Below are 21,184 nucleotides of genomic sequence, written 5' to 3' on the forward strand. Positions count from 1 at the left end.
TGAGGAAATCCACGTGTGAATATTGTGTGGCAACGACTCTTTTGGGTTGAGGTTAAGATCCGGTTTTTTTTTCTCTATTAAACTCTGCTATTTGGAGCTATATTTATCTTGGGATTGTCTACAAAGTGATCATTTATCTTTTGTATATGGAAGTCACAATCATTCCCATTCATTAGATGTCAAATTTGATGGCTTTGGGTGAGTCACGAAGTCCTATAATTTTCTTTTTGGAACATTGTGTCCATTCAATGATAATCTTACAATCACCCGATTTGAAATTTAAGGGGCAAGAATGATTGTGACCTTCATGTGCAAAAGATAAATGATATCTTTGTAAACAATCCCATTTATCATTTACAAATTCTTTTCTATTTACTGTTCAGCTAGATGATAACACAGGACTAAGGCATTTAGTGAATTTCATTTCTGATTCTACCGCCTTCATAGGACGAGGTTCAATGCTTTGTGGTTGCCCTTAAACCAGTGTTATAAAAACCTATAAAAACCCTGAAAGGAAAATTGAAAAATAGAAAAGTGAGTATTGGGGATTTTTGCTTACGCTTGGAGGAAATATTTATTAGCGAAATATTTACATAGGCAAACAATCTACTGGAAAAAAAATTACTCAAACATACTTTTTTCCATGTTTGGTAAACACAGTTAGAAACATGTAGAGAGAGAGAGAATACAATAAACGTGAAATTTTGAGACAGTTTTTTTGTCTAAAATTTTTGGATTAGTTTTTTATTTAAGAAGGCTTCAGTAATATTTCAATTTTAGTAGAGTATAAAAGGCTAATGTAAAATAAGCATTACACACAAGCATTGCATAAGAAGCTGTCAACAAACCAGACTTACATTTACTACAAGACAAGCAAAAAAAACACGGGCCATGAGCACTAGGCATACATCACGCTTTCAACTGAGGAAATCATAGTAACATCACTTGCACTCAACTGCTCTAATACATTTGTAGGTTTGATCGCTCACCCTTTCCATTTTCACTTGCAAAACCGTAGCAACATAACTACGATTTTATCCATGCAACGGAAACATGCATCAGTCCAAGACTTCCTAATGAACAACAGAAGGGTGGTGCCTCGAAATCCTACTCCGAATCCCAATCGATTGCTCATATCAAGCCATGAGAATTCAAATATTTTCCTGCTCCTTTCAATACGATCAATAGAGGGAGGAGGTTCAGGTTTGCCCTTGGAGCCTTGGATGGGGGGAGGTAGAGATAAGTATGGGTTCTCGGAGTATATGGATGTGTTAAATGTTTTCATTTGGTTTCCTATGGGGATTTGTCCAAACAAATTGTTGTTGGATAAGTTTAGAACACTTAAAGAAATCATGGATGAAATGAGTGGAGGAATGATCCCGGACAGTTGATTGTTTAAAAGATCTAGCGACTGCAATCGTTCCAACTTCGCGATCCTCTCTGGATTGACTCCACTTAAATGGTTTCTCGACAAATTCAAGAAGACCATTCCCAACAAGCATGTCAATTCTTCAGGAATTTCTCCCTTTAAATGGTTACTTGAAAGGTCTATGCTTTTTACCAAGGATAGGGTCATGCTATATCAAAGTATTTGCTCTTTTGCTTTCACATCCATACGTACCATTTTTGTCCTTGACATTTCGTAATAGATCATAGAACCATTGACTTCAATAGCAATCCTCATGGCTGTGAAAATTCCAAAACTCTTAGGTATGGGCCCTGATAACCTATTTCCACTGAGATCCAAAACTTGAAAAAAACTCAATTGTGTCAGTGCTTGGGGCAATCTCCCAATAAATTTGTTTGTTCTTAGGTTAACATATTTGAGACGTGATAGGCTTTCTCCAATCCATGATGGAATGTTTCCTGCTAATTCATTATAACTAAGATCAAGAGTTATCAATGAAAACCAGTTTTTCAAGGCCTCAAGGAGTTCTGATAACCAGTTATTTGCCAACTCTATCATAGTAAGTGCTTCAAGAGCGGCCAGTAAAGTCGGTTTGCAGGAATACTAGAAAACTGGTTGTTCGAGAGGTCTAAAGTTTGTACCTTTGGAACTAGCATAGGTATGGGGCCTTTAAAGAGGTTTGAACTCAGATCTACAGAAGTCTGCAGATTTTTGGAAACTGACCTTGTATTCGATTATTTGAAAGGCATAGTTGGGTAATGCGAGAGGAGATATCACAAAACCAGCCTAGTAGTGTTGAAAAAACTTGAGAGAAGAGATGGACCCACTTCTAGGATTAAGGGCAGTGTCATTAGACTATCAATCGCAAAGATCAGGCTTTTACCAGAACTGTGAGAACTCTGTATATTTCTGTGTACCTCTCCATGGCCATGAAACCCTTCTTAAAGAGGGATGGAGGAGGTCGTTCTCCAACGTTCGGCTTCGTCCTAAAATCTTTGAGAAAAATTGGCCCTGTAATCTTGGGAAGTGGGTGGTTGCTTTCTAGCCTTTAAATAACGACACTTTCTCTTTCTAAGAAGCCTCCCTTTTTTAGTGATAAACATTAAATTATAAGAGAGAAATATTACACGTTTAAAGGCCCAATGGCCACACACACGTACCAACATCTCCCACTTGGCCATGAGGGCCAGACATATTGAAATATCATAAAGTCTTTACCACTTAATGAATTTAATATTTATGTACATATTTTTGTCATGAGGCTTTCACGTAAGTGCGGTTATACATCTCATAACAAAAAATATCCAAAGTTATGTCATGATTTTTCACGCTAATGCGGTTTTTCCTTTCATGACCAAGACATCAAAAAATATCCCATTTGGGAGTTCCTGACTTAAATATTTTTAAGTCCCATCAAAACTACATGCTTTGATAATATTTCTGCATTCAATTCTTTTGTTAAAGGGTCAGCAATCATATCTGAAGATGGCAAATAACTTACAATTATTTCATTCTTTTCAATAATATCATTAATATAATGATAATCAATTTCAATGTGCTTACCCTTGAAACTATAAGCTTTATTTCTAATTGATGAAATAACAGCCTGATTATCACAAAAAAATTTACCAGGTCCGTCGACTATATCCAACTTCAAATCACTTATGAAGAGTTTAATCCAGACGCCATAAGTTGTAGCAATGCTACAAGCAATATACTTGACTTCCATAGTATACTGAGCAACACAACTTTGTTTCTTACTAGACCAGAAAACACATCCACCACCAAAGAGAAATACAATTCATGAGGTTGATTTTTTATCATCTGGGTTTTTTGCAAAATCTGTATTAGAGTACCCAGTAACCTTTAAGTTGTTAGCTTGGAAGCATAACTTGTAATTTTTAGTTTTCTGAATATATCTGAGTATCCTTTTTACAGCTTGCCAATGAGTCATCTTAGGATTACTCTAAAATATACTTACAAGACCATATGCATGACTCAAATTAAGTCTTGTACACAGCATGGCATAATTTATGCATCTTACAGCTTGAGCATATGAAATTCTTTCCATTTCAGCTTTGTCATTATCATTTTCTTTGATAATTTTAAGCCTTTACAAACAGGTGTATCTATGGGTTTGCAATTTTCCATCTTAAATCTCTTTAAAACATTTTCTAAATAATTTTCTTGAGATAAACATAGAAGTCTTGAACTTCTATATCTTGTTATCTTAATGCCCAATACATATGAGGCTTTTCTCATATCTTTCATCTTAAAATGGGAACTTAGCCATAATTTGGTATGGTTAATCATGCCAATATCATTACCGGCTATCAAAATATCATCAACATATAGTGACAATATTCCAGACATATACACAATGGTCTAACCTATTGGCTATATAACCTATTTCAGTGATTGCATATGAAAAGTAAAGTACCATTGTCTAGAAGATTGGTTTATACCATATAAATATTTCTTAAGTTTATATACTTGTCTTCTTGGCCTTTAATTACATATCCTTCTTGTTGTTTCATGTATATATTTTCTTTTAATTCTCTATTTAAGAAAGCTGGCTTGACATCCATCTGAAATAATTCTAGATCATAATATGCAACTAATGTAAGGATGATTCTAATAGATGAAAATTTTGCTACTGGAGAATACGTTTCTATATAATCTATGTCCTCCCTTTGAGTAAATTCTTTAGCTATCAACTTAGCTTTATATTTATCAATGAATCCATCTACATCAAGCTTTTTCTTTAGGACCTATTTGCAACCGATGACTTTTCTATCTTTAAGGAGGTCAACCAACACCCAGTCTTGATTTCTTTTAATAGAATCAAGTTCATCATTCATGGCTTGAGTCCACTCAGCTGAGTCATGTGAGCTAATAGTTTCATTGTAGCTACGAGGCTCCTATATTGTATCCTCACTCATTGAAGAGTAATTATCTTTGTTCATAAATACATAAAATTCTTCTAAAGCTGTAGGTGGGGCTCTAGTTCTTTTAGGCCTATCTGATATACTTGATTCAATTAAATCATTCTCACCAAATGTAGAGCGAGTTTGAGAAACAGGGTCTTCCAAACCATTATCTTTATCAATTTCATGTAAGTCAATAGGCTTATTTAAAATATTTTCATCATTTATATTTTTTAAGAAATGAGCATCATGACTCTTTACTAATGATCTAGTATCATGGTTATAGAATCTATACCCTTTAGAATTTTCTGAATAGCTTATAAAAGAGCTTTTTATAGTTTTGCTTTGTAATTTATCTATATTTTGTGGTGGTATAATCACATGTGCGCAAGAACCTCAAACTTTCAAGATAGTAAAGTCAGGTTTCCTACATGTCCATAATTCATGTGGGGTCAAGTCTATAGATTTAGTTTGAACATGATTAATGATATATATTACAGTGTTGAGAGCCTCACCCCAAAACTGAGGTGATAAATTTGAATGGCTCATCATGGACCTAACCATGTCTATTAGAGTTATATTTATCTTTTCAGCTACACCATTTTGTTGTGGTGTATATGGTATAGTTGTTTGGTGAATTATACCATGCTCCTTACAAAATTCAAAAAATAAGCGGAGCAATATTCACCTCCTATATCTGTTTGAAGAATTTTAATATGTTTACCTAACTGATTTTCTACCTTAGCTTTATATTTTTTAAATGTTTCTAATGCATTTGATTTCTTACTAATTAGGTATACATATCCATAACTTGAATAATCATCTATAAATGTTATGAAATATTTCATACCTCTATGTGTTTTCACATTTAATGGGTCACATATATCAGAGTGAACAATACTAAATAGTTCACTTGACGTTTTCCTTTTAGGGAAACACTTTTTAGTTAATTTACCAGAAATACATGGCTCGCATGTTTTGAACACAATATCTTTTAAGTTGGGGAGCAAGCATCTTTTAACCATTTGATTCATTATATCTTTATTTATATGTCCTAATCTTAAGTGCCATAAATATGGATCATCCATACACATAAAAGCATCAAAAGAAGCATCAATATAACCATCAAATGATGAACTTTCATTAATATTCAGTTGGTACAAATTATCAACTTTAGTACCGTACACCAAAGCTCTAAAACTTCCCAATGGTAACCCGACCAGACTTGAACCTTATTTCCTAACTCTTGTCGTCTAGTCCTTGGACAAAAATCAAATTGCACCTCGTATTGGGCGCATACAATGTATCAGTTAATAAAAGATTTGTTTCTCTTGATAAACACAGCTTGAAAATACCAACACCAAGTACATCGCAGTAGGTATCATTTCCCATATAAATCCGCTGGTTACCGGCTGCAATCTCTTTCAATTATGTGAATTCATCCTTGGTCCTCGGGATATGTCGAGTGGAGGCCGAGTCGACTACCAATTTCTCAGGTCATGATCAGCAACTATTGATTCTAGGACTACGCAGATCAAGTCCTTTTTCTTATTTTGATTATTTCAAATAGGGTTGTTATTTTGGTTCTTATTTTTATTTTTCAACTTAGGACAATTAAACTTGATGTGCCCAATTTTCTTACAATAAAAACATGTATTCTCAACCTTATTCTTTTGATTTTTAAAATTTCTCCTCATTCCCTTATACTTAGTATTTTTTTGATAATTGAAAGGTTTCTTGAGGATCTGAGAAGATCAACTTTGGGCAAAGTGGAGTTCATTTGACTTCTTACTCATTCGTCTCTCAGCTTTAATACTAAGATGTATGAGAAGATTTAACATAGTTATCCCTTGTGCAGAATGGTTCAATGCAATTACAACAAACTTCCAAGATGGAGGGAGACTGTTAAGGACAATAGACATTTGCATGCGATTGGGGACTAGATTCCCAGCTGCAGCAAGTTTCTTTGCGAGCACTGTCATTTTATTGACATGCTCGGTCACTGAGTCCGTTTCTTTCATTCTGCAAGAATTGTATTTTTCTAACAACAATTGTACATGGGTCTCAGAAGTGGTCTCATACTTTTCAGATAAGGCGCCTATCATACTTTGAGCTCAACATAGTAGTCCTAGCTACTTTGTCATCTTGTAACCATTTTTCAAGTCTCCTTCTGGCTTGACCATTGACATTAGGCTCTAAAACTGGTGGTTCTGTTTCTAGGACATAATCTACCATATCTTGAAAAAGAATATATCCAATTTTTCTTTTCCACATAGAAAAATTGGTCCCATTGAGTTTTTCAAGTTTGGATAATTTTGAAATGTAACCTAGATGCCATTTTAAAATTTTAGATAATACCTAAAAGTTCAAAAAAAGATTTAATTGTGTTTAAAAAAAGGTTGTCTGCTAGCTAAATCAATAAGTTTGCCGACTCTCAGTGAGCTGCAACTTCAAAGAACAATTTTTTCGAACAGTTTATGTTCGCACTGCTGTGATGCAACAAAACATTAATAAAGTAAGGCAACAACTACTTTTATGTCAAATCTTGCACAAGAATAATTTTCATAAATATGTGAATATGTCTTAGCACAAGATAGAGAGTCTACAATGATATTTGATATTTTTCAACAAAAAATATTGCATTGCATAATCACAAAAAAAAGAAGAAGAAAAATTCACAAAATCAAGATCATGAAATTTTCTAACTTAAAGAGACCAAAGCATACGATAATTATGCAATGTATTGACAATTATTATGGAAATAAAATATGTCGAAAATCTCTAAATTATAGGTCACAAAAAAAAATAAAATAAAAATAAATATATGCAATTGATATGTAAGTCTTTACTATAGAATTGGCGTGTGCACAATAAGATTCAATAATAATAATAATATGCACTAATTTTCAGCAACAAAAAGATGGAAGAAAGAAGATGCCAGCAGCCTGACTTTCAGCAGTCCATGGTCAGTAAAAAAAGTATATAACAATACGTAAATTTAGATGCTCAGCTACCTTGCATAGTGTAGAAGAAATTTTTTTTTTTTTTTTTTTTATAGTCTTTACAAATTACTATTATTATTATTATTATTATTATTATTATTATTATTATTATTATTATTATTATTATTATTATTATTATTATTATTATTATTATTACTATTATTATTATTATTATTATTATTATTATTATTAAAAAATAGGGAGAAGAATTATTTGCCTTATTTTCTGTTGGCTCAAGTATGTACTGTATCAACAACTTGATTTGAGAGAAAATAACTACACAACTTGTTTCTACTCTAGAGAGAAAGCCTAATATTGAGGCGTGAGAGAAAATAACTACACGACTTGTTCCTACTCTAGAGAGAGAGAGCCTAATATTGAGGCATAGAGAGAGAACCTACTATTGAGGCATATGCTCTAATATTGAGGCATAGAGAGAGAACTTAATATTGAGGCATATGCTAAGTTAAGATAACTTTTCTGCAACAACCTTAAACTTATTTTCTCTCTCTTTCTATTCTTTTGCTGATTATTCTAGCATCTCTATCTCTTTAGCTTTTCTCTACAATAGATTAAACAGAGGACTCATCCGAGTACGCTATGATCACGTAAGCCAAACGCAATATAGAGAGAAAATATAGCAAAAGAATTTATGAAGAGAAAATATTCCAGAACCAACAATACCAGTAAAAACAAACACTGAATCGCAAATGAGGAGCAATAAATTAAGAGAGAGAAATTTATAAAAAATAAATAAGTTCAGACTATTAAATTTATGGTTAGAAAAAAAATCTACAGCACGATATACGTGAATGACAAAGCACACTATCAAAGTTACTGTAAATTAAACTCAGGAAAAAAAATAAGATATAAAATACCAAAAAAAAATTGGGACCTGTAGGTTATGAGCCCACCACACTTCCACAACTCGCTCTGATACCAATATTGAAAAATCTCGAGGGAAGATATGGACCCACTCCTAGGATTACGGGCGGTGTATTTAGACTATCGATCGTAAAGATCAGGCTTTCACTAGAACTGTGAGAACTCTGTAAATTTCTGTGTACCTCTCCATGGCCATGAAACCCTTCTAGAAGAGGGATGGAGGAGGCCGTTCGCCAACGTTCGGCTTTCTCCTAAAATCTCTAAGAAAACATGGCTCTGTAATCCTGGAAAGTGGGTGGTTACTTTCTAGTCGTTAAATAACGACACTTTCTCTCTCTAAGAATCCGCCTTGTTTTAATGATAAACATTAAATTAGAAGAGTGAGAAATATTGTATGTTTAAAGGCCCCATGGCCACACACATACCAACAGGTAGTATACCTGAAATACTTGCATTATACAAATCCAAATATTGAAGTCTCCTTTGAGTTTTGATCCAAAGAGGGAACTCGATCCTTAGCGGTAATGAGCCTAGGACAAGATGGTAGAGCTCAAATTGAGGAACCCGATCACGGCTAACATTTAGCACCAATAAATTCTGAGACAAGTCTAATGATTCCAAGTTTACAAGTCTCGCAAAGATAGCTTCAGTGACCATCCCTCTAAGGTTGTTGTAGGAGACATCTAGTTGATGTAACATAGAAAGGTTTCCAATGTTTTCGGGGAGCGTTCCACTCAAATTGGTTGCAGGAGACATGTATTTCACACAACATGAAAAGGTTCCAAGAGTGTCCCAATCAATTGGCTGCCAGAGAGGTCCAACTCTCTTAGGTTTGCAAGGCAATATGGAACCCAATGTTGCAAATCATTCGAACCGAGATCAAGGCGTTCAAGGCTACCAATGTGAGCCACCCAAGGAGGAACTCTTGTCAACTGATTTACAGAAAGGGTAAGTACACGAAGTGAAGTAGATTTTGGTAAATGAGGGGTTGGGATGGAGTCTGAGAGATTGCAGCATTGTGCTTCCACTTCCGTGAGAAGAGGGAACTCAAGGATCAACCTGGGAAAATCTAGGCTTACCATTGAAAGGTTTACTCCATTCAGTTTAAGGAGTTGCAATGAAGAGAGATTAGCAAGCCATTCAAGGTTGTCCACACTCAAACCATCAAATTCAGAAAGACCAAATGTTGGAGTTCTGTGAGATTCCCCAGTTGAGGAGGAATCAAATCTCGCAAAAGACGGGTCTAGAGTTTTGAGTTCAGTCTTAGAACCCAAAAACTCTGGTATAGGAGTACAAGAAAAGTCATTAAGGCCTAAGTTGAGGAAAGACAAATGTTTGAACTGTACCAAGGCTGGGTCTATATGCCCACTCAACCATGCAAACGTACCATGGGGTTAATGAGCAGCATGGAGGTCGAGTTTGATGACATGGGTATGGTTGCCGCACTCAATTCCTTCCCATTCGCAGCAGTCTCCGCCTTTCCATGATGACAAGAGATTCCATGAGTCGTGAAGCCCATCTCTTTGCTTGAGAAGAGTTCGCCTTTCAGATTCTACGCAATACTCCCCATTGCACATCTGCATGTGCATGAGGAGAGAGAAAAATAGCAACATCGAAACCAATTTTAGGTTTTTCCATCAGCACAGCCAGGCTCAGAGAGAGAGAGAGAGGGGCATATGACATTTTGCTAAGCATGTAAGATAGCAGCGTGCTTTTATATGCATGACTGATTTTAGTGTTATCACCATTCTAGAGAGAGAAGGAGAGAGGTATATCTTTTAACCCTGGATTGCCGTGATCGGCGGTTGAGAGAATTAAAGGCAGCGCTTAAAAAAGAAAATAGAAATAAAAATAGTATGAAACCATATGTTCCACGTATCTCACAAATTTTCTACCTCATATATCTTTTTCTTCATCTCTTTTGCTCTCTTCCACTTCTTTATTCTCTAACCAATGTGTCCATTAATTGCTTTTGTGGTGCCTCTCTATTGTATTTATAAAAAAGATTTTAAGTGATTGTGAGTGTGCAATGCACAGAAGCTAAAGGCCTAGAGCCGTCCATTTAAGACTAAAAGCAGCTCAAGTGGTTATATTAGTTCATTTTCATTTGAATTTCAACAATTTTAGTTGTCACAATTCTTTCAAACAATTGACCGATTCTGCCTAAAGTGAAAGATACAATGAGGATGTAAAAAATAAAAAAGAGTGTAAATAAAATGAACACTATTTAAAATTTTGGCGGGCATTGTCTGCAGCTGCACAGTCATATTATGCACATGCTCCGTCAAGCATGAGGCCTACTTACAGAGGTTTTTTTTCATTTGAAACTCGGATACACGGGGTTTTCCAAAAACATCTTGCTATTTTTAAAATAGGATGGTAGCAACAAGTTACTTTATAAATTTCATGATGTTATTTTTTCCAAGGAAATGAGAAGTGCTTATAAATATTTTCATGACCATAACTACCATTTTATTTGTAATATCATAAAGCAAAACCTTATTAAAAAAAGAATTAAAAAGAATTAAAAAAAAAAAAAAAAAAAAACCTTGATAGGTCACTATGAAAATCATAGTTTTTTTTCTCTTATTAAATGAAAAGGTCCAAAACTAATGTACGTTTCTTCTTTTTTACTGTAAAAACAAATTGAGCTAGAAAGATCCATCTTATTACGAGTTGTATTTTAAACTTTGTTTTGATTATAAAATGAATCTAATAGATAATAAACGGTAAAAATTGTTGGAAATGTGGCCTATCAGGCCTTTTTTTCTCCCAAAAATTCTTTTTTTCAAAAATGGTACAAAAGTCATATTGAAGTATATGTGAAATTCCATGTGGTTAATATGAGGTAATGCCATATACATGGATCCATTTTTTAGCTTTAATAAGATGTACCACTAGAAGGAAAAACCCAGTATCACTGGAGGGAAAGCTTAGTGGTGTATTTGGATTCCTTGTAAATTGTGAGAATGCTTGAATGAAATCCTATTATATGAGTCATTAGTGGACTAATGACATGTTTAGCTTATTACATGGGATAATAGTTTGGTGACAATTTGTTAATCCTAATTAGCTGCACTTAAGGGAATTAAGGCAGAAGTTACATTTGAATCTCAACTTCTATAGACCATGAATGTGAAAGTTACAAAATAAATGTATTATCTATAAAAAAAGGTTAACCCCTCTAGAAAATAAAGAGAAAAAGGATAGAAAAATATAGATGGGAAGGAGATTCATCAAGAGGACTCGCACGGTAGCTTGTCACCAGATAGCTTGGTCTATAGGTTTTGGTATGGAACCTTAAGTCTCTCGCTGTATTTAAGGACAAGTCCGATTAAGTAGTTTATCGATTTTATTTAATTATTTATTAATTTTCTTTATTGGGACTAACAATGATATTAGAGCATGGGTTGTGAGATGTGAGGGCTTGGCAAAACCCAATGAAGTTGGGGGAGGGTATTTCCTGCAGGGAGGTATAAGCGATGGTATCCTTTGTCTGGAAGGAATGTGTGATGGTATCTTTTGCCGGGAAAGAATGGCCTGAGGCTTGAGTGAGGCTCAAGGCTACACACCAAAGGGTTGTTGGGACCATCAGCATTCCTTGAAGCCACTAGACGTGGCTCGGTAAGGAAGAAGTTTTAATGCTTCATTGCACAACGCATCTTGGTCAATTGTGGTTATGCTACAGTTGTTTTTATGAAATATTTGGGACAAAACTTATCTCATTCAAGTATATGTTATGGCAAAAGATGGCATTATACCATTACCCTTGGGCACAATCCTCTATAAATAACATGGTTCTTTAGTCCAAAACTTTAAAGAGAGAAAACACAGAAGAATTGATTTTTTTTTTTTTTTTCTTTTTAATTTGGGAATGATCGTAGGGGCTATCCATGGCTGCAACATCCAAAATAAAAAGAGCTTCCATGTGTTTCTCGGAAGACTTCCTTCTAACTGCATCAAAGTCTTCATTTAGAAAAACTTTTGTCCTTTAAGGACCATGGCCAATATTAGGAAGTGTTTCAAAATAATTGGTAAGCTCCAAATAATTTTTTTTTATTTTGGCAAGTTTGAATATGAAAAGTATTTGGTACATTTTAATTATATAGCATTTGTGGTAAGTTTTGTATTTCCTTAAATTAGAATTTGATAGGTTTCAATTACAAAGCCTTTGTGGTAAGTTCTTTATTGCCTTAAATCAGAATTTGGTATGTTTCAATTACAAAGCTTTTGTGGTAAGTTCTTTATTGTCTTAAATTATAAGTTGGTAGGTTTCAATTACAAAGCTTTTGTGGTAAGTTCTCTCTCTCTCTATCTCTCCACCCAAGGATACACAAGTCTCTATCTCTCACTCTTCATTATTTTTTTAAAAAAATTTTATAGAAAAAGGTTGGAAGATATTCCTATTTATTTCAAATATAGCCCTCTAGCAATTATACATATAATGATGAGACAAATATTGGTTATCAATTTTATTTAAAGATATACTTGATTTGAAAATCTTCATGGTGATCAATGACTATGAATATTTCAAGTTCAACAATATATGTGTATTTGTGTTAAGATTTTTATTCCCTTTCTTTCTACCAGCATTAAGAATATTTTGTTTAGATTGATAATGTTGTTTATTATTTGTAACCAAGTTGTGACTTACTTTTCGGTATTTTTTTTGCTTTGTATTATTTCGTTTTTTTAGAAATCCAAGTGTGGTATTTGACCACATTGGCAGAGTATATGTCAAATCTCACATAAGTAGCATACGTCAATGCCATATAGAATGTTATTGACGCCAGGAAATCTAAGTGTATTGTATAACCACTCTAGTAAGGTATATAAAAAATCTCATGCAGGTAGCATGGGACAATGCCATATACAAAACCATTGAGGCCAAGAAATCCAAGTGTGGTATTTGACTATATTGACAGTGTATATGTAAATCCCATGCAAGTAGCATGAGACAATGCCATATATAAGGTTGTTGAGGCCATGAAATCTGAGTGTGCTGTATGACCACATTGGCAGGGTATATATAAAATCCCATATAGAAAGCATGAGGCAATGTCATATACAAGGTTATCGAGGCTAGGAAATCTAAATGTGGTGATATAACCACTTTGACAGGGTATATGTGAAATCCTTGTAAGTAGCATGAGGCCATGTCATGTACAATGTTATTGAGGCTAGGAAATCTAAGTGTAGTGTATAACTACTTTGGCATGATATATGTGAAATCTCATGCAAGTAGCATGAGGCCATGCCAGGTACAAAGTTGTTGAGATCATGAAATTTGAGTGTGGTGTATGACCACATTGACAAGGTATATGTAAAATCCCATGTGGAAAGCATGAGACAATGCCATGTACAAGGTTGTTAAGGCCAGAAAATTTGAGTGTGGTGTATGACCACATTGGTAGGATATATGAAATCTGATGCAAGTAGCATGAGATAATGCCATATATAAGACTATAGAGGCCAGGAAATCTAAAAGTGGTGTATGACTACACTGGTTGGGTATATAAAAATCCCATATGGAAAGCATGAGGCAATGCGATGTACAAGATGTTAAAGGACCTTAAGGCCAAGTGAGAGTTGTTGGAAATGTGGCCAATGAGGCCCTTTTCTCTCAAAAATTCTTTTTTTTTTAATAATGGTACAAAAGTCATATTGAAGTATATGTGAAATCCGATGTGGTTTACATGAGGCAATGCCATATACATGGATCCATTTTTTAGCTTTAATAGGATGTATCACTGTAGGGAAAACCTCGTGGTGTGTTTGGATTCCTTGTAAATTGTAGAAATGTTTGGATGACATCCTATTTTATAAGTCATTAGTGGACTAATGACATGTTTAGCTGACAACTTGTTAATCCTAATTAGCTGCACTTAAGGGAATTAAAGCAAGAGCTACAATTGGATCTCAACTTCTATAGACCATGAATGTGAGAAGGAGATTCACCAAGAGGACTCTCAAGTAAGCCTGTCATCGGATGGCTGGGTCTATAGAGATGGAAGGTGAAGGAGATTCACCAAGAGGACTCTCAAGTAAGCCTGTCATCGAATGACTACGTCTCTAGGTTTTGGTATGGAACTTTAAGTCCTTTATGTGATTTAAAGACAGATCCGAGTAAGTGGTTTGTCAATTTTATTTAATTATTTATTAATTTGCTTTGTTGAGACTAACAAAAACATGAGACATGCTAACAAAAACATGAGACATACTGTCAATATTTATGTACTTTAAGTAAAATAATGAGAACTATAATGCAATACCGCTATTTTTTGGGAGCCTTAAAAACTAATTTTTAAAGAAATTTCAATGATTCTTAGGACTTTTCTTAACTCAGTTCTTGCTTACCTGTCTGATTCGCTGATCCGGACGAGTTTTCTAGATGGGAGCTCCAGGTCATCTATCCAATTTTTGAACACTGCTTTTAACAGTATACAACTAATCTAAATGCTATCATTTTTATTAAATGTGGTTTTTTACATTAATATTAAATAAACTATTTCGGAGAGCATTGGAATATCAAATGTTTGTCGTGGTATTATGTTGTGCTGCTCACTCTACTTGTGTCACGAGTTTAGGTGTCAAATAATCCAATTGATAAGTTGATATTATACTTACAAAGTCATAAAAAGTTAGTTAAGATTCAAAAACTTATCTATTAATTTGATCACCAAAGCGTCAAGTAAATAAATAACAACTTGAGCGATCTTAAATACACCTTTCATGAAAAAAGAATATTTTATTTATGATTTAAGTTATATTTAATTTATTATTTATGATATTTCTCAATTATAAATTTAATTTATAGTTATAATTTTAAACTCATTTATTAATTAGTGTTTTAAAATTCAATATTTACAAATTCTTTTGATAAAAAATTGAAACTATTTTGCTCAAGGGAGCAATCATACACTATAGTCACGAAGGATTTTTACCAATTTTTACTTCCAGGTCTCTCAGTTCAGGGCCCATATGAATTCATACATATACTCATTTTTACTTCTAGGTCTCTCGATTGAGGACCCACATAAATTAGTTCAAATATTGATTCCCCCCTCCCCCCCCCAAAGTATCTGAATTTGAGGACCCACATAGTTTAATGCACAGACTTATTTGTCCTTAAGCCTAGACTATCCTTTTTTACCTTGCCAAGTCTTGGAGAAAATTTTCTTAACTGCTTACCTCAGTGGGGTTAAGTTTGTACTGAATTCAAGCGTCCTTTCTTATCATTTTCTAAGATTCCTTTGTAATTTGTTGTGTATTAAAGAGATCCTTTGATTTTTCAAAAGAAAAAAAAATCAAGTAGTTGTAAATATTTTCGAATCTATTGATTTTTAAGAAAAGTTCTATGATGCAAGTAAATATTAAGTCAAGTTTCATTATTTGCTGGTAGTTTTGTCTATTGGGTTTGTAATTGGAAAGGCACAAATTAATGTTCACTTGAGAAAAAAGTGCAGTGTAGATTGTAGAAAAAAAGCAACGAAAATGTTGAGAGAGAGAGAGTAAATGTCAGCAAACATGTTGGAGAGTTTAAAGATGCATTTGCAGTCACAAAATACTCTCTCTATCATAACTAAAATGTAATCTTTGTGGGTACCATAATGAGTCAAAAATTGAGCACCTATCACCTTTTTTTGGGTTTGGTATTACAACACAAGTGGACCACAGAGTTGGAAAATTTTGTGGTTACCCTAATGAGTTGGAAAATTGAGCCCATGTTACATTTTTTGAGTTTGGCATTACAGCACAAGTGGACCAAAGAGCATATGTCCATTAGTATCCCTAGCCGCAATTCTATCAAAAGAAGTGAAGCCTGGCTTCAAAATGTACAAAAAGTTGCAGTTCTAGCATCAGGAAACTAATTGATCATCCCGACCTTGATCATTATATTTGTGAAAAGAAATTAGGATTCCTAAAATTAGTGTGTTGTGAAACATTTTTTAAACTGTCCATTTCGCCTTAAAAATAAGTTTTTACATATCTGCATTACCTATACAATTTTTTTGAGCTTCAAATTTTGTAGTCGGTGTTGAAAATCAAAGCCATCATAAAAATTTCAGATGGCCAAAGTGCTATCCACACGAGAACTTAAGATGAGGCTTTACTTTATTTTCATAAAGCATAAAGCGTAGGCCTTATTGAAACTACATTATCACGGTATACGGAAACTTAGCTCAAACCATTTCGTCACAACGACCCAATTATCTTCAGGTCCTCGGGATAAAGTGTTACTCATTTTATTTTTTTTCTGTTTTTTTATAGGATTCATTTTGGAATCACGGGATGATCATTTTCAAAAATAAAAAGTATGTAAATTCAATATAATTAGCTATTTTATTTGAGAAATTAATTTTACAGTAGTGAATATACTAACTCTTTTCCAAGCTATAAAACTCATTTGAAACTTGAAGTTTGGCAATACTTCTTCGCTTTAAAAAAAGGTACGTGACTAGTTTGAAACTTCAAAACTATATTTACGAAAAAAGAGTCGGCTTAGAACTCAAGTTTTGAAGTTCTCTCTCGTTTATTAAAAAATAAAATAAAACGAAAACAAAAAAAAAAACAAATGGGATCAATGGTTTGAAGAAAATAAACGATATATGTAAAAGCTGGACACGGCTATAAGCTATCGAAATATTACTGGGACAGTGATGCAAAATCACGTCCCACTTGGTATTCGTTGAGGGTATTTTCATCACATAAAAAAGTGAAGTAAATAAAGGTTTAATCAAAGGGAAAAGTTTATATAAGGTTGCGAAATTAAAATGTAGAATCACAAGTACACGTCAAAAATCTATTAGAAATGTTGTTTTAATGTTGAAAAACCCTCTAATTGATCATGTCGACAACAAGACGTATGAATATATATAAAAAAAAATAGAATCACAAATGCACCTAAAAAATCTATTAGAAATGTTGTTTAATGTTGGAAACATCTAATTGATCATCTCGACAACAAGATGTATGAATATAAGAAAAAAGTTTTTGAATCCTAGAAATAGTGCATCTTGCAACACAATATCTAGACAGTTCATTTTCAAGATTTTCCTATATTTATAGATATACTTGATTTTAACCATTTTTGGAATTTAAAATTTTCTAATTAGATATGAAAATAGATTTTAAGATAATCCTAAGAATTTTTTACAACAAAATTACATGTTACGATAAAATTTGGAGGTGCGCCTTAATTGGATTGTTTAAGGTTGCAACCTTATAGAAACCGCAACCTTAATTAAAATGATGGTTTTGAAGTTTGAAAACAAAAAATGCCAGATTTATTACTACATCAAGTTAAACACATGGCATTACTTGAAAAAAATAATAAACTAGTTGTTGAGTTTATGTGACTTATAAGAGCTTATATTCAAATATTTAATATAGTGAAACATAAACTCTATGGGAGTATGGTCTTGCTGGACCAAGATAAACAAATGCTATTTACTGATAATTAGATTTGGCTTGCTGTGCTAGGCCAGTAAAGTTGGAAAACCGCTATTTCCAGGGCATAAAACAAAACCGATGAGGGTCTGAAGAGTCTTCCCTTGATGAGGTCCTAATTGCCTAGGAGAGTGAGTCAACGGACTGTGTGACCTTTATGTATGATAATAAGCATCTAGAAACGAGGGCCAAAACCTCATCACTGAACCATCATATGACATGTGCATATGATAACCATATCAGGAAAGTGACCATTAAAGGTAAAGCATGCACATGTGCGATAAACTACCCCTATACACCATAGAGTTGTGGTTGCATCATGTTTGCATGACATTGGACTCGTCTCTAAGTGAGAACATATAATCCATGGACTGGGATTATATTCCTTTGTCTATTGTTTGACTTTAGTAGTCCAATCATAAACCCCTGCAGTGGTCTGTGGGTTATGGGAACGGATGGATCAGTTTGAGAAAGCAAGTGTGAAATATAATCCATAGTAGCAGATTGAGTGTTTCGGTGATAATAATATCCTAGACCTAAACGAATCTGATTCCCATCTAAATTATTTAAATTTTAATTATTTTGATGATTAATGATTTTTAAATTGATTATTTGAATTTTTTTAGTCTCTGGACATTTTATTTTTGCATAAAGGATTTTGAAATTAAGAGATATTGTTTTTAGAATTTAAATATTCATAGATAAATAAAATTTATTTCTCATATTCTAAAATTCAATTTTATATTTTTCATAAATTATATATGATATGGAGGCCCACTAGAGGACCACATGGGATATATGTGTGCAGCCCACTTGGGAGCCTCATGGATATCATGCCACCCTTAGTGGCTATATCTTTCCTAGTGTCTATATCTTGCTAACCAAGGCAATTAACAAGATACATATTGTGGAAAATTTTGATATATAAGAAGTTGTGAATATTCAAAAGATATGTATTATATAAACTTTTGATATATAAGAATTTTGATTATTATATGTATGAATAAATAGATTGATATATAAGAAGTTTGAATATTTAAAAAGATATGTATGAATAAATAGTGATAGGACATTATCTAATATTTTCCAAGCTTTTTATATTTGATGGTATAAAGTTTAGGAAGTTGAAGGATAAGGTTCTAACACCTTTTTTTGAATCATGATGGCAGATCTAAGAAATGAATGACTCCAATCTCTCACCCGACACTTCTATGATCAATGATCTAGTTTTAATCTATATAAAGATGGTTATCCCTAAAAAAACCCTAGCCCTTGGGAAATCTATAAATAAGGGCTCTCTCATTTCTAAATCTCTATGCCTCTCATCTCTCTCTTCACTTTCTCTCCTAGGGTGGCATGCCACCCCTTAGGGTTCTTCTCTTCTCTCTCTCTCATGTGTAATCTATCTCTCTCTCATCCCTCTCTAATTTAAGAAGAGAAAAAGCGGCATGCTCCACCTAGGAAATCAAGAGGGGCCCGCCTTACTCATAGAGTTTTTAAGGTATTGGGGCTTTGATACATATTGTTTCATGCTCTCATATTTTGTTAAGAGTTTAGCCTTAGCTTTCCCAAAATTGGCAGGTCCGAGATAGACCATTGATCCCGGAGACCATTGGAGGAGGAGACTTGGTGTGGAGTGTACTAAGTCCAATTGAGGTAATCTATCGGCATCTTACTTTATGGTTTGCAGTATTTTATTTCTTAGTGGTTTGCAGTATTTTATTTCTTATGCTTTTTTATTCCCATAAGCATTATGATACTTTTATTTATTGAATAAAGAATGTTGTAATATGTCTAACCATCATCATCTCTCTCATATGTGTATGGAAAATGTTCACTTGACATACTTACTCAGAAAGACGTGTGGAGTGTATTAAGTCCAATTGAGGGAATCTATCGGCATCTTGCTTTGTGGTTTGCAGTATTTTATTTCTTAGTGGTTTGCAGTATTTTATTTCTTAATGGTTTGCAGTATTTTATTTCTTATGCTTTTTTATTCCCATAAGCATTATGATACTTTTATTTATTGAATAAAGAATGTTGTAATATGTCTAACCATCATCATCTCTCTCTCGTATGTGTATGGAAAATGTTCACTTGACATACTTACTCAGAAAGACAATTCCAAGTCAAGTATGAAAAGGGTTGTATGCACAGAATTTTCCAACTCTATGGACCACTTGTGTTGTAATGCCAAACACAATAAAGATGATAGGTGCTCAATCTCTCACAACATTTTCATTGCTTTGTCTTAACATTCTACAATCTATACTGCTCTTTTCTCTCAATTGAACCTTAATTTCTGCTTCTCCAATTACAAGCCCATTTAGACAAAACTACCAGTAAATAATGAAACATCACTAAATATTTACTTTTATCATAAAGCTTCTTAAAATTCAATAGATTTGAAAATATTTACACCAACTTGATTTTAAAAATAAAAATAAAAATCAAAGGATCTCTTTAATATACGACAAACTACAACTGAATCTTGAAAAATGGTAAGAAAGGAAGCTTGAAAATTCACTACAAAATTGGAACCTCATTCTTTGGTAATGCTAGTAACCCCACCGAGGTTAGCAATCAAGCCATTTTTCTCCAAAACTTGGAAAGGTGAGAGAGAACATTTTAGGCTCAAGGACATTTTCCGGTGGGGAAAGGATCCCAACCCGTAAAGCATGGCATGCCCCCTCTCTCTCTATGGTTTGAATAAGTCCTCTTGCCATTTTGTTGTGACTTATGACAGTATGGAGTTCTTTGTTTCCTAACGTATGCTTAGGGCTTGGACTTTTGACTCAAGCAAGTAGTAATTGTATTTCATTTCCTTTGACTTGTCGGTGTGAATAGACTCGCAAAGCAAGACCCAAAAATGACATGAAAAGCCAATGTAAATAATAATCCGCGAACCCAATAATTTATCTTCTCCTGCCCCACAACCACTAGGGTAGGAAGCCAATTTGCAATCACTAATTGTCCTTATTGTGACCAATTTTTCCTTTACTTGAACACCCATAACTTCAATTTCAAGGAGTGTAGGAAAGCACAACTTGGCCATGGGCTAGGCTAAGTGACTCGGACCGGAGTTGGGTAGGTCTTAGCCAGGCCAAAAATTATTAAAAAAATAAAAAATATTAAAATATAATATGTTTAAAGTAGAATTAAATAAAACATATCTAACTTAGGTTTGTTGGTGAAATGTGATGGAACGCGTATAAGACAAAACCCGAGTTCAGAGAAAGGGTGTCGTGAGGCTGGTGATCGTAGATCCCAGATTTTGATTCATGCATTTTGTAGAGAGAGACTACACCTATTTCTCGTTGTATACATCCTCTCTCTGGCTTCCCATTTTATAGGGAAAAGAAGGGGTAACTGTTGTATTTCTCCAACGGGTATCTGAGAAACGAAGGGGTTCCCTGATCTCCAACGGATCTTTGAGAAAAATGAGGGGTTACATTCATATGACCATTGGATTTATTGAATTCCCACAAATGCACGTAAGGCCTCATAGCCAT

At 33.9% G+C, this 21,184-nt stretch overlaps 1 protein-coding gene across 1 annotated transcript; it reads right to left on the reverse strand.

The window, feature by feature from the left end:
• Window positions 1-1,000: 1,000 nt before the first annotated feature.
• Window positions 1,001-9,741, reverse strand: LOC148781993 (receptor-like protein EIX2). Its single transcript, XM_088866253.1, has 6 exons — window positions 9,610-9,741; window positions 9,302-9,562; window positions 8,640-9,026; window positions 2,013-2,109; window positions 1,728-1,935; window positions 1,001-1,577 (listed from the first exon to the last, which is right to left on the reverse strand). The coding sequence occupies exons 1-6, from the start codon at window positions 9,739-9,741 to the stop codon at window positions 1,001-1,003; spliced, it is 1,662 nt and encodes a 553-aa protein (XP_088722379.1).
• Window positions 9,742-21,184: the final 11,443 nt, after the last annotated feature.

The sequence above is a fragment of the Amborella trichopoda genome, chromosome 5 (assembly GCF_054954075.1).
Source record: "Amborella trichopoda isolate Santa Cruz 75 chromosome 5, AtrichopodaSantaCruz75HAP2 v2.0, whole genome shotgun sequence".
Classification (NCBI taxonomy): Eukaryota; Viridiplantae; Streptophyta; class Magnoliopsida; order Amborellales; family Amborellaceae; genus Amborella; species Amborella trichopoda.

Coding starts and splice junctions, on each gene's coding strand:
- LOC148781993 (XM_088866253.1), bottom strand. CDS start 9,741: ATGGGCTTCACGACTCATGGAATCTCTTGTCATCATGGAAAGGCGGAG. Junction 9,027..9,301: donor ATGGAGTAAACCTTTCAATG/GTAAGCCTAGAT, acceptor CCTCTCTGGCAG/CCAATTGATTGGGACACTCT. Junction 1,936..2,012: donor CTCGAACAACCAGTTTTCTA/GTATTCCTGCAA, acceptor ACTGGTTATCAG/AACTCCTTGAGGCCTTGAAA.